The 14,466-nt window shown below is 44.1% G+C and overlaps 1 protein-coding gene across 1 annotated transcript; it reads left to right on the top strand.

Annotated features, from left to right (window-relative positions):
• The first annotated feature begins 3,904 nt into the window (after positions 1-3,904).
• On the top strand, positions 3,905-12,656 carry LOC133557128 (phenylethanolamine N-methyltransferase). Its single transcript, XM_061907373.1, has 4 exons — positions 3,905-4,078; positions 10,353-10,563; positions 10,632-11,091; positions 11,177-12,656. The coding sequence occupies exons 1-3, from the start codon at positions 3,907-3,909 to the stop codon at positions 11,068-11,070; spliced, it is 822 nt and encodes a 273-aa protein (XP_061763357.1). The 5' UTR covers positions 3,905-3,906; the 3' UTR covers positions 11,071-11,091; positions 11,177-12,656.
• The last annotated feature ends 1,810 nt before the right edge of the window (positions 12,657-14,466 follow it).

The following is a 14,466-nucleotide window of genomic DNA, read 5'->3' as shown; positions in this document are numbered from 1 at the left end:
GGTGTCCACCAAGGGGTTTTAGGATTGCCGCCACGACAGGCACCAACTACCTTGCGGCCACAGCTCCGATCTGCCGCCTCGACAATAGAGGTGCGGAACATGGTCCACTCGGACTCAATGTCCAGCACCTCCCTCGTGACATGTTCAAAGTTCTTCCGGAGGTGGGAATTGAAACTTTGTCTGACAGGAGACTCTGCCAGACGTTCCCAGCAGACCCTCACAATGCGTTTGGGCCTCCCAGGTCTGTCCGGCATCCTCCCCCACCATCGCAGCCAACTCACCACCAGGTGGTGATCGGTAGAAAGCTCCGCCCCTCTCTTCACCCGAGTGTCCATAACATGAGGCCGCAAATCCGATGACACAACTACAAAGTCGATCATGGAACTGCGGCCTAGGGTGTCCTGGTGCCAAGTGCACATATGGACACCCTTATGTTTGAACATGGTGTTTGTTATGGACAAACTGTGACGAGCACAAAAGTCCAATAACAAAACACCACTCGGGTTCAGATCCGGGCGGCCATTCTTCCCAATCACGCCTCTCCAGGTTTCACTGTCGTTGCCAACGTGAGCGTTGAAGTCTCCCAGTAGGACAAGGGAATCACCCGGGGGAGCACTTTCCAGTACTCCCTCGAGCGTTCCCAAAAAGGGTGGGTACTCTGAACTGCTGTTTGGTGCATAAGCACAAACAACAGTCAGGACCCGTCCCCCCACCCGAAGGCGGAGGGAGGCTACCCTTTCGTCCACCGGGTTGAACTCCAACGTACAGGCTTTGAGCCGGGGGGAAACAAGAATTGCCACCCCAGCCCGTCGCCTCTCACTGCCGGCAACGCCAGAGTGGAAGAGGGTCCAATCCCTCTCGAGAGAAGTGGTTCCAGAGCCCTTGCTGTGCGTCGAAGTGAGTCCGACTATATCCAGCCGGAATTTCTCGACTTCGCGCACTAGCTCAGGCTCTTTCCCCCCCAGTGACGTGACGTTCCACGTCCCAAGAGCTAGCTTAAAAATACCTCATTTACATTATCATTAGACATTTATAAAAAAAATTTAAAAAAGAACTTAGTGTCACAGTGGCTTACACATGCATCGCATCTCATAAGCTTGACAACACATTGTGTCCAATGTTTTCACAAAGATAAAATAAGTCATATTTTTGGTTCGTTTAATAGTTAAAACAAATGTACATTATTGCAATCAGTTGATAAAACATTGTCCTTTATAATTAAAAAAGCCTTTTTTTTTTTTAAATCTACTACTCTGCTAGCATGTCAGCAGACTGGGGTAGATCCTGCTGAAATCCTATGTATTGAATGAATAGAGAATCGTTTTGAATCGAAAAAATATCGTTTTTGAATCAGGAATCGCGTTGAATCGAAAAAATCGATAGATTATCGAATCGCGACACCAAGAATCGATATTGAATCGAATCGTGGGACACCGAAAGATTCGCAACCCTACTATTTAGGCTAGCTATATGCACATATTGCATCATTATGCCTCATTTGTCGGTATATTTGAGCTCATTATAGTTTCCTTTACGTCCTCATAATTCAATTTATATCTCATGACACACTATCTGTATGTAAATCCAGACGGATTTGTTTTTGTATTTTTGGTCCAATATGGCTTTTTCAACATTTTGGGTTGCTGACCCCTGGTATAGTTCAAGACTTACGGTAATTTGAAAACATCACTGCACATCATAATGGCAGCTACAGTTTCGATCTTAAGGATCTAAAAAAATTATTTGGGAATGAAGGCGGGTCAGATTGAAAAGCTTAACGGGCCGGACCTTATTTTGCCCAGGTCTGGGTTAAGGTACTAGAATGGTCAAGTATGTCTCCTCAAGAACCGCAGCTCTCTAGTGTCGACAACACTCACCCTACATCATTATACACCCTACTAGCACCAAACCCTGCACCCCCCCAACCCCGACCACCTCAACCGGCGCGGGGGAAAGGGGGGGGGGGGGGTAGCGGGGGCTTTAATGTAACCTGAAAGAGTCAGGGTTGCATGGGATTCTGGGTATTTGTTATGTTGTGTTTATGTTGTGTTACAGTGCGGATGTTTTCCCGAAATGTGTTTGTCATTCTTGTTTGGTGTGGGTTCACAGTGTGGCGCATATTTGTAACAGTGTTAAAGTTGTTTAAACTGGCACCCTCAGTCTGACCTTTATGGCTGTTGAACAAGAATGCCTTGCAATCGCATATGTGCGTCTGCAGAAGCCACATACAACACGTGACCTGACTGGTAAGCTGTTTGTACAAGATATGTAGGGCATTAAAGACAGTGCCATCGTAGCACGCCCTTATATTTGTTGATTGAGTTTTACTCAGCAGACGTCCGAGGGAATAGTCACTCTGTAACCCGCGAGTCTCCCGGACAAATCGGGAGGAATTGTATGCGTGGTACTAATATGGGGCTTTCATGCAAAACTCACTGACCGCACTAATATCAAATCTTCATATTTAATTGCGGACCGCGTGTCTGAGACCCCTGGTTTATACATAGCACAAAAAATAAAAACCTCTGTATACAGTGTTATTTCATTATACATTTCAAGGTGGCAGTCCTGGGTTCAAATCCAGGCTCGGGATCTTTCTGTGTGGAGTTTGCATGTTCTCCCCGTGAATGCGTGGGTTCCCTCCGGGTACTCCGGCTTCCTCCCACCTCCAAAGACATGCACCTGGGGATAGGTTGATTGGCAACACTAAATTGGCCCTAGTGTGTGAATGTGAGTGTGAATGTTGTCTGTCTATCTGTGTTGGCCCTGCGATGAGGTGGCGACTTGTCCAGGGTGTACCCCGCCTTCCGCCCGATTGTAGCTGAGATAGGCGCCAGCGCCCCCCGCGACCCCAAAAGGGAATAAGCGGTAGAAAATGGATGGATGGATTTCAAGGTGGCTCCCATTATTTTCGTATAGCTCGATTGGTAGAGTGGCTATGCCAGCAACTTGAGGGTTGCAGGTTCGATTCCCGCTTCCGCCATCCTAGTCACTGCCGTTGTGTCCTTGGGCAAGACACTTTACCCACCTGCTCCCAGTGCCACCCCCACTGGTTTAAATGTAACTTAGATATTGGGTTTCACTGTGTAAAGCGCTTTGAGTCACTAGAGAAAAGCGCTATATAAGGGAGAAGAAAAAAAAGATGGGCGGCATAGCTCGGTTGGTAGAGTGGCCGTGCCAGCAACTTGAGGGTTGCGGGTTCAATTCCCGCTTGTGCCATCCTGGTTACTGCCGTTGTGTCCTTGGGCAAGACACTTTACCCACCTGCTCCCAGTGCCACCCACACTGGTTTAAATGTAACTTAGATATTGGGTGTCACTATGTAAAGCGCTTTGAGTCACTAGAGAAAAGCGCTATATAAATAAAATTCACTTCACAATTCACTTCACTTCTTTATTTCGTGAAACGGGTCAAAATGGCTCTTTGAGTGGTAAAGGTTGCCGACCCCTGGTCTACATTGTGACGCTACTACCACCGATAATGGCAATGGTGATGACAATAATGGCTGTGTGTTGGCTAATTCTCAGTGTATAGTGAACGTATACCTCTATACAAGTTGTACACTGACTACTATAAAGTTGACTCTATATGGTACTCTCCCTAAACTGAAATGTAAGGAAAAAAGCAGCAGTCTTTGAGAAGGACCTGTTTGTATGGGCAGGCAAAGACAAACAGGGGTAGTAGGATGGTGGAGATAGAGGCCTGGATGCAGGGCGAGGTTACCTGGAAAGCAATGAGGAGTCCATTAGTGTTGCTGAAAGCCCTCTAATCTGATGGCATCAGTGCTTGAGGGCAGAGAAAGAAAGCACAAACAAAGTTATCGCCCACAAAAAAGCACCCAGGCACCCCTGCAGATATGACTATATAAGGGGGCTCCTGATGCACCTGGAAGCTGAGAGGCGAACCATGGAAGGCAAGGCTACAGAAAATGGAGTGGCAGCCATGGCCGCCTGCTACCAGCGCTTTGACCCGTCGGCGTACCTGCAGTACAACTACACTCCACCGCGGGCTGACTTTGACCGGAAGGACAGCATTGTGCCCTGGAAACTGGCGTGCTTGCATAGAGCCTTCACAGAAGGTAAGAAAAGACAAGGCAAGAGTGCCTGGACACACGGGTCTTCTTGCAAGCAGAGTCTGTCGCCTTCAACACATACAAAGCATTATAGCTACAATCTCAGCGCATTTAGGAGGGGACAGAAAAAGAAAACAGAAAGAATAATAATGTCTGTTGGGACCTGGTTTGAGAACCTGTGACTAGATAGAACAAAACAAAAAAAGAGCACAAAAGGAAATGAAAAAGAACAACATACCTACTAGGGTGTAATATTGATTTGTTTGAGAGCGGACAAACGGAACAAAAGACAACAAGAATATAAATTCCGAGTTCTTGGTTGGGATTCATTCAAGAGGTAGACAGACAGCAATAATAGAGAATAAAACGGGATCAAATTCAACGAGAACTTCACCTGTAAGTGCTTGGTTTAGATTAATTCAAAAGGGGACATACAAAGACAGTAGAAAACAAAACACAAGAACGTCAACTGTGAGTTTTTGGTACTTTAGATTAGTTTAAGGGGGGACAGAGAGACGGACAATGAGAAAATAGAAAGCGAGAATAGTCAAGCACATCACCTGCAGGGCTTTGTTCAGCTTTAAGAGGGACAGACATAGAGAACAAAATGTCATCAAAGACAACTAGAACGTCACTGCAAGTGCTTGGTTTGAATAAATTTAAGAGGCAGACAGGCAGAGACAACGGAAAACAAAATGTGATTAACAAAAAACAAGAATGTCATCTGTGAGCGCTTGGTTTAAATAAACGTAAGAGGGGACAAGATGGACGATAGAGAACAGACAACTAGAACTTCACCTGTGAGTGCTTGGTTTAGATCAATTTAAGAGGTGGACATAGACAACAGAGATCAAAATATGATATCAAAAAACAGGAACGTCACCTGTAAGTGTTTTAAGAGGGGACAGACATACACTAGAGAAGAAAACGTTATAAAAGGCTACAAGCTGTAAGTGCTTGGTTTAGATCGATTTAAGAGGTGGAAAGTCAGACAATAGAACACAAAGTGATGAAAGACAACTTAAACGCCATCTGCAAGTGGTTGGTTTAGATCAATTTAAGAGGGGACAGACAGAGACAATAGAGGACAAAAGCAGATTAGTGGGAGAGTGGCCGTGCGCAACCTGAGGGTCCCTGGTTCAATCCCCACCTAGTACCAACCTTGTCACATCTGTTGTGTCGTCAGCAAGACACTTCACCCTTGCTCCTGATGGGTGCAGGTTTGCGCCTTGCATGGCAGCTCCCTCCATCAGTGTGTGAATGGGTAAATGTGGAAGTAGTGACAAAGCGCTTTGAGTACCTTGAAGGTAGAAAAGCGCTATACAAGTACAACCCATTTATCATTTAACATCACCTGTGAGTGCTTGGATCGATGAATAAGAGGGATCAGACAGACAGAAAGTAAGAGTAGGAGCTCTGTTTAGCTTCATTTAAGAGGGGACAGACATAGAGCTATCATTGGCTGTTTACATAGTGACTGTTGATGCATCGCCAAACAAAGTGTCAAGTGTTTTTTAAGGAATGCAAAAGTAGGCCTATAGCCTATTAAAGTATGTTAGTTAAATGTCCTACTTTGACATTTTAAAGTTATTTTATTCGCACATCCCATCACAAATCAAAGACTGTAATTCCAACAGTCCAGCTAAGTGCTTTTAAAAGCAGTAACCTTTGCCCCAATCTTGTGATTGTGTCTCATCCAGACTTGACTTTCCTTTGCTTTCTCATCGGTTTCAACATTCGTTAAGACAGTTTAGGTGCTAAACCAAAGGTGTCAAACTCATTTTTTAATTGAATGCCACTTGCAGTTAAGACTGCTCTTAGAGGGCCGCATCTGACTGTGAATTATATTATTACACAATTGTCTTAGCATTTGATTATTATATTTTTTTGTACGTACAATTTCCCCCCAAAAAAAGTTACATTTACGTTTTTTTTTACAGCATACTACTAAAAACAGTAACAATGGGTTTGTTTGTTTGTTTTTTCCGGTAAACTTCTACGTTTGTCATTTCCTCGATGTGTTACTGGAAGTGGAAAAACAGTACCGCAAAACTGTCCGCTCAGTTGCCAGATTTTTATCGTTAAAAGACACGGTAAAAAATCTGGGTATTATCTTCGACCCAACTCTCTCCTTTGAGTCACACATTAAAAGCGTTACTAAAACGGCCTTCTTTCATCTCCGTAATATCGCTAAAATTCGCTCCATTCTGTCCACTAAAGACGCTGAGATCATTATCCATGCGTTTGTTACGTCTCGCCTCGACTACTGTAACGTATTATTTTCGGGTCTCCCCATGTCTAGCATTAAAAGATTACAGTTGGTACAAAATGCGGCTGCTAGACTTTTGACAAGAACAAGAAAATTTGATCACATTACGCCTGTACTGGCTCACCTGCACTGGCTTCCTGTGCACTTAAGATGTGACTTTAAGGTTTTACTACTTACGTATAAAATACTACACGGTCTAGCTCCATCTTATCTTGCCGATTGTATTGTACCATATGTCCCGGCAAGAAATCTGCGTTCAAAGGACTCCGGCTTGTTAGTGATTCCCAAAGCCCAAAAAAAGTCTGCGGGCTATAGAGCGTTTTCCGTTCGGGCTCCAGTACTCTGGAATGCCCTCCCGGTAACAGTTCGAGATGCCACCTCAGTAGAAGCATTTAAGTCTCACCTTAAAACTCATTTGTATACTGTAGCCTTTAAATAGACTCCCTTTTTAGACCAGTTGATCTGCTGTTTCTTTTCTTTTTCTTCTATGTCCCACTCTCCCCTGTGGAGGGGGTCCGGTCCGATCCGGTGGCCATGTACTGCTTGCCTGTGTATCGGCTGGGGACATCTCTACGCTGCTGATCCGCCTCCGCTTGGGATGGTTTCCTGCTGGCTCCGCTGTGAACGGGACTCTCGCTGCTGAGTTGGACCCGCTTTGGACTGGACTCTCGCGACTGTGTTGGATCCATTGTGGATTGAACTTTCACAGTATCATGTTAGACCCGCTCGACATCCATTGCTTTCCTCCTCTCCAAGGTTCTCATAGTCATCATTGTCACAGACGTCCCACTGGGTGTGAGTTTTCCTTGCCCTTATGTGGGCCTACCGAGGATGTCGTGGTGGTTTGTGCAGCCCTTTGAGACACTAGTGATTTAGGGCTATATAAGTAAACATTGATTGATTGATTGATTGATTGATTGATTGAAAAAACAGTGATTCGATTTTTCCAATTTCATTTTCGATATGCTGTAAAAATATAATAATTTTAATCGCCACAATTTTACAGTGGCCCTTGATGTTGTTCTAGCTTGTGCAGCCCTTTAAGAAACTTGTGATTTATCCATCCATCCATCCATCATCTTCCGCTTATCCGAGGTCGGGTCGCGGGGGCAGCAGCCTAAGCAGGGAAACCCAGACTTCCCTCTCCCCAGCCACATCGTCTAGCTCTTCCCGGGGGATCCCGAGGCGTTCCCAGGCCAGCCGGGAGACATAGTCTTCCCAACGTGTCCTGGGTCTTCCCCGTGGCCTCCTACCGGTTGGACGTGCCCTAAACACCTCCCTAGGGAGGCGTTCGGGTGGCATCCTGACCAGATCCCCGAACCACCTCATCTGGCTCCTCTCGATGTGGAGGAGCAGCGGCTTTACTTTGAGTTCCTCCCGGATGGCAGAGCTTCTCACCCTATCTCTAAGGGAGAGCCCCGCCACACGGCGGAGGAAACTCATTTCGGCTGTTGTGATCTTATCCTTTCGGTCATGACCCACAGCTCATGACCATAGGTGAGGATGGGAACGTAGATCGACTTGTGATTTAGGGCTGTACAAATAAACACTGATTGATTGATTGATTGATTGAATATTACAGTCAAATTTACAAGGTTTTTTTTACAGCTTCCCAGCAGGCACGAGTCATTGATACAATGTTGATTACATATACTTGTCTTTTAAAACTGTCTTTGGGGGACGGCGTGGCGAAGTTGGGAGAGTGGCCGTTCCAGCAATCTGAGGGTTATTGGTTCAATCCCCACCTTCTAGCATCTTAGTCACGTCCGTTGTGTCCTTGGGCAAGACACTTCACCCTTGCTCCTGATGGGTCCTGGTTAGCGCCTTGCTTGGCAGCTCCCGCCATCAGTGTGTGAATGGGTGGATGTGGAAATACTGTCAAAGCGCTTTGGGCTCCTTAAAAAGGGGTAGAAAAGCGCTATACAGTACAAGTACAACCATTTACCATTTGAAACGACATTGCAAAATGTTTTGTATTTGTATACTGAGACAATGTGGGGTTGGTTGGGAAATGACCGAATTTCAACAGTCAAATCAACATCAGCACCCAACATTGGTTAAACGTCGTGAAAAAGTATGTTGTTCCATTGTTAGGTCTGAGCTGCTCAACGTCAGGACCTAATTCAAGAAGTTCTCAACAATGTTTTAATGTTGTGTGCCTGCTGGGTTATTACTGTAAATGTAACAAAAGTATCCTTGTTGTTTCTATTTTGAAATTCTATGGTTATTGTTCTTCCGGCGTGTTCCTGTATATAGAAAAACATACCCATAGTTTATTTTATGGTAAAAAAAAGCTAGGATTATAACTTAAAGGCCTACTAAAATCCACTACTACCGACCACGCAGTCTGATAGTTTATATATCAATGATTAAATCTTAACATTGCAACACATGCCAATACGGCCTTTTTAGTTTACTAAATTGCAATTTTAAATTTCGCGCAAAAGTATCCTGTTGAAAACGTCGCGTATGATGACGTCTCGGATTGTAGCGGACATTTTTTTCCAGCCCCATCCAAGCTATAAGTAGTCTGCTTTAATCGCATAATTACACAGTATTCTGGACATCTGTGTTGCTGTATTTTTTGCAATTTGTTCAATTAATAATGGAGAAGTCAAAGAAGAAAGATGTAAGTGGGAAGCGGTGTATTGCTGCTGCCTTTAGCAACACAAACACAGCCGGTGTTTCCTTGTTTACATTCCCGAAGGTGAAGCTTTACTATGGAACACAGTGGTCAAGCGAACATGGTTCCCGACCACATGTCAACCGAGAATATTGTGGAAATAAGTCGGCTCTTACCGTATACATGAGCGGAGCTTGCGTTCTCCTGCAGCTGCGGACTCTCTTACCTCCACCTACCGGAGACACTGGCGGTCACCACACCCGTGCCCACACCCCTCCGACTTTCAGGTATCATATAATCTCACTAAAACACTAGTAACACAATAAGCAGATAAGGGATTTTCCAGAATTATCCTAGTAAATATGTCTAATAATATCTGAATCGCTTTCGCTGCCCTCACCTTTTTTTTTCTAGTCCTTCACTCTCACTGTCCTTCTCCACGAATCTTTCATCCTCGCTCAAATTAATGGGGAAATTGTCGCTTTCTCCGTCCGAATCGCTCTCGCTGCTGGTGGCCATGATTGTAAACAATGTGAGGATGTGAGGAGCGCCACAACCCGTGACGTCATGCGCACATCGACTGCTACTTCCGTTTTTTTATTAGCAACCAAAAGTTGTGAACTTTATCGTCTGTTCTCTACTAAATCCTTTCAGCAAAAATATGGCAATATCGCGAAATGATCAAGTATGACACATAGAATGGACCTGCTATCCCTGTTTAAATAATAAAATCTCATTTCAGTAGGCCTTTTAAACCATACCTTATTTTAATTTTCCTGAGGGAACTCTCCTGAAGGAATCAATAAAGTACTATCTATCTATCTATCTATTACTATCATTTTTGCAGTGTACAATTTGATAGATAACTTTCTTTGAAACCACAAATCAAGCAAATATTCAATGATTTGTTTACAAAAAAATGAATGTATGATTATACATTTGTTGCATTATTAAATTATATTAAGGTTTTTAAAATACGCAATTGCACGTAGCACATGTATTTTTTTCTGTCGAAATGGAAAGACCGAATACTTTTAGTAGGAAAAGATAAAGTACTTTATCGACGCATATTTTTTTCTCAAGCGTTTGCGGGCCATAGCTCGGTTGGTGGAGCGGCCGTGCCAGCAACCTGAGGGTTGCAGGTTCGATTCCCGCTTCCGCCATCCTAGTCACTGCCGTTGTGTCCTTGGGCAAGACACTTTACCCACCTGCTCCCAGTGCCACCCACACTGGTTTAAATGTAACTTAGATGTTGGGTTTCACTATGTAAAGCGCTTTGAGTCACTAGAGAAAAGCGCTATATAAATATACTTCACTTCATATCTGGCTCCCGGGCCTTGAGTTTGACGCCTGTGTGCTAAACAGATGAATATGTTTGTGTTGCCAAGGTGACGTGAGCGGCAAGCTGCTGGTGGACATCGGATCGGGTCCCACCCTGTACCAGGTCCTGAGTGGCTGCGAGGTCTTCAACGAGGTGGTCCTCACAGACCTCCTGGAGGTCAACCGCAAAGAGTTGAGGCGCTGGTTGCAGGGCGAGGAAGGCTGCAGCCTGGACTGGACGCCATACCTGCAGCATGTCTGCAAGCTGGAGGGCCGACGGTATTTGGCGTGGCACTTTGATCCCTTTATTCAGTTTCTGTGATCAAATGATCACGTGGATGTTTCAGGCCCTCGGCATGGACAGAGAAAGCCGCCAAGCTCCGCCGGGCGATCACCGACATCCTCCCGGTGGACGTGCACCGTCCTCAGCCCCTGGACCCTCGAGTCCTGCCCCCGGCGGGGGCCGACTGCCTGGTGTCCTGCTTCTGCCTGGAGAGCGTGAGCCCAGACCTGGCCGCCTTCACCAAGGCCCTGGGCCACATTCAGAACCTGCTCCGGCCCGGCGGCCACCTCCTGCTCATCGGCGCCTTGGGAGAGAGCTTCTATTTCGGGGGGCCCGGGGTAAAGATACCCGTGGTCCCGCTGGATGAGTCGGAGGTGTGCGCCAGTCTTAAGGAGAGCGGCTACACCCTGATCAGACTGGAGGTGTACACCCTGCCTCAGGACATGAGAGTGGGGGTGGATGACGTCACCGGGGTGTTTTTTGCCAAGGCCAGGAAGGACTAAACGGTGTACTCTATTGTGAAAGTAAAAACACTCACAAAAGATTACATTTTACTTAAATATGTACGTTTTTATTTTTTGAATCCTTTTATATGCCTTTGCTTTTCAGGTGATGGACAAGACGCCAGCTGGTGTAGGAATGTGATCACACAGTGCCCCCTGCAGTCCAAACGACGTCGTTACAGCAGATGAGTCTTTTAAAAAATAGTATTTATTCTAGATCCGTGGTTCTCAAACCTTTTTTCAGTGATGTACCCCCTGTGAATTTTTTTTTTTTTTTAATTCAAGTACCCCCTAATCAGAGCAAAGCATTTTTTGTTGAAAAAAAAGGATAAAGAAGTAAAATACAGCACTATGTCAATAGTTTCTGATTTATTAAATTGTATAACAGTGCAAAATATTGCTCATTTGTAGTGGGCTTTTTTGGATTATTTGGAAAAAAAGATATAAAAATAACAAAAAAAACTTGCTGAAAAATAAACAAGTAATTCAATTATAAATAAAGATTACACATAGACGTAATCATCAACTTAAAGTGCCCTCTATGGGGATTGTAATAGAGATCCATATGGATTCATCAACTTTATTCAAAACATTTCTATACAAAAAAAAGAAATCTTTAACATCAATATTTATGGAACATGTCCACAAAAAATCTAGCTGTCATCACTTAATATTGCATTGTTGCATTTCTTTTCACAGTTTATGAACTTACATTCATATTTTGTTGAGGTATTATTCAATAAATATATTTATAAATGTTTTTTGAATTGTTGCTATTTTTAGAATATTTTTGAAAAATCTCACATACCCCTTGGCAAACCTTCAAGTACCCCCAGGGGTACACGTACCCCCATTTGAGAACCACTGTTCTAGATTACATGAAATATATAAGTGAATATTATTCAAAAAATATAAATAACATCATAGTAAATTTTAATGTGTTTAAAAAATGTTGTGAAAAAAGATCATATATTCTGTGACATATATTCTTCCTGGCCTTTTTTCACCAAAGTAACGTATACAGACGATATGGGAAGAAAAAGAAATTGCTAACTTAAGAATAAAAATTGGTGCACAAAAAATAATTATAAACTGGAAGTGTCCTCTTTTAGAATTATAACCAAAATGCGTTAATTGATACAAATTAATCTTTACACCATTACAAAATCAGCTGTGGGTCAAATATGTATTAATGTACGTACTGTATATGCATATATAATGCCTTTAGTAACACTATTTAAGAGCGTAGCTTAATAAAGTGTTTAAAACGCAGTGGTGGGTCGTCGAGACCAGCAAGGCCTTCTCTCCTGGCCTAACATAACCAGAAATCCATCCATCCATCCATCCATCTTCTTCCGCTTATCCGAGGTCGGGTCGCGGGGGCAGCAGCCTAAGCAGGGAAGCCCAGACTTCCCTCTCCCCAGCCACTTCGTCTAGCTCTTCCCGGGGGATCCCGAGGCGTTCCCAGGCCAGCCGGGAGACATAGTCTTCCCAACGTGTCCTGGGTCTTCCCCGTGGCCTCCTACCGCTTGGACGTGCCCTAAACACCTCCCTCGGGAGGCGTTCGAGTGGCATCCTGACCAGATGCCCGAACCACCTCATCTGGCTCCTCTCGATGTGAAGGAGCAGCGGCTTTACTTTGAGTTCCTCCCGGATGGCAGAGCTTCTCACCCTATCTCTAAGGGAAAGCCCCGCCACACGGCGGAGGAAACTCATTTCGGCCGCTTGTACACGTGATCTTAACCCTTTCGGTCATGACCCAAAGCTCATGACCATAGGTGAGGATGGGAACGTAGCTCGACCGGTAAATTCAGAGCTTTGCCTTCCGGCTCAGCTCCTTCTTCACCACAACAGATCGGTACAACGTCCGCATTAGTGAAGACGCCGCACCGCCGGCCAGAAATCATGATCATAATTAAAGATAAGAAAAAAAAATATTTGTACTTTCCCTTCATATGTTAAACTATTCATATTCTCTTCATGTCATATTATGATCCTTCCAGTGTTGTTGTTTTTAGGTTAGAGTTTGTATCCAATCAGAATTCAGCAAGCTTATGTTGTCATGCTGTACCAAATCTGCCCGGGGCCTTCAGAATCAACAATGCAGGCGTCTATGCACTGTAAGTGAACGGGCACATACAGTTGATAGACAGTTGCAACAGCCAATCAGATCGCAAGTTGTTGTCAGTTAGGGCTTCTAGCTGGCCTTACATTGAACTTGACATTTACACGTCCTGTGATTGGATACTCATCGGGGCCGTTAGTGGATTAATTTGGGAACACATAGAGTTGAGAGACAGTTGCGGTAGCCAATCATATCACAAGTTGTTGACCGTAGCCTGATGTTAACGAGACTGCGATTGGATACACACTTGTCATTCCAAAGTGAGTATCTAATCACAAGTTGCAACCTAGCAGGAAGCGGGAAGGGTTGACCCACAAAGAAGGAGAATAACACGTTGTTTAGGTGGCAGTTATATATTTGCAAGGCTATTTTCAAGAAGGATATTTCAAGAGAAACTACATCTTGTGACACGATGTCGGCGATGAAATGGGGAAATGCCCGCCATTTCCACTCGGATCATCCGACTACGAGGGGTACCACTGGCTTATACGGCGTCGAATGAGTTCTACAAATTGTGAGTTCAGATATTTAATTTCTTTATTTTTTCACGTGTAATATGTTTTTTGCTATTTTAATTTTGACAGTACCACATATGTTTTGATTGCTGTTGCGAGTTTATTGATTTTTAAATGTGCCAGAAAATAACCCGTTTTGTACACTGTTGATGTGTTTCAATTACCAGTAGGGCTTAAATGTGTTCCTGTATAATATTTCTGCAGCAATGATTATGTGGCGACATAAATGATGGTATTTTGAGAGGTAATCATGAAGTCGGACATCACATAAAGGCCCAGGTGTGAAACGCACAGCCCGCCACTGTTAAACGTTTCCCATGACTACAGAATTTTTTTTAAAATTTGGGGCTACTTTTATTTTCTTCACATTTTTGCATGCTAAAACCAATGAGATGTAGGTCAAACATATTTTAAAAGCAAATATCATACATCTGCTTCGTGTTATAGTTGTATTGGGTGTCCCAATACTACTTGTTCATGTTGCGATCCGCTGCTCGGATCGTTCCATTTTGTAGTTTTTGTTCCATTTTAGTACCACTCTCCGTCGTTTGACTCCTTAGTTCCTGTTTAGTCCGTCACCATGGTTACATATTAGTTCCACCTGCTACTCTCGGTTCCCGCACACCTGTTTATCTAATCACCTTCCTTATATAAGCCAGCCTTTTCTGTTTACTCATCCTCAGACTCTAGTTTGCTTTCAAGCAACTGTTGATGACCTACTTTCCATACTATTACTCAATAGCTCTCGCGCTGTGG

The sequence above is a fragment of the Nerophis ophidion genome, linkage group LG08 (assembly GCF_033978795.1).
Source record: "Nerophis ophidion isolate RoL-2023_Sa linkage group LG08, RoL_Noph_v1.0, whole genome shotgun sequence".
NCBI lineage: Eukaryota > Metazoa > Chordata > Actinopteri > Syngnathiformes > Syngnathidae > Nerophis > Nerophis ophidion.
This window is presented reverse-complemented; position numbering and strand designations above follow the sequence as displayed.

What these genes read in the sequence shown, in the direction of transcription:
- LOC133557128 (XM_061907373.1), top strand. Translation starts at nt 3,907, where the DNA reads ATGGAAGGCAAGGCTACAGAAAATGGAGTGGCAGCCATGGCCGCCTGC. An exon ending in GCATAGAGCCTTCACAGAAG is followed by an intron (nt 4,079 to 10,352) that starts GTAAGAAAAGAC and finishes TGTGTTGCCAAG; the next exon opens with GTGACGTGAGCGGCAAGCTG. An exon ending in TGCAAGCTGGAGGGCCGACG is followed by an intron (nt 10,564 to 10,631) that starts GTATTTGGCGTG and finishes TGGATGTTTCAG; the next exon opens with GCCCTCGGCATGGACAGAGA.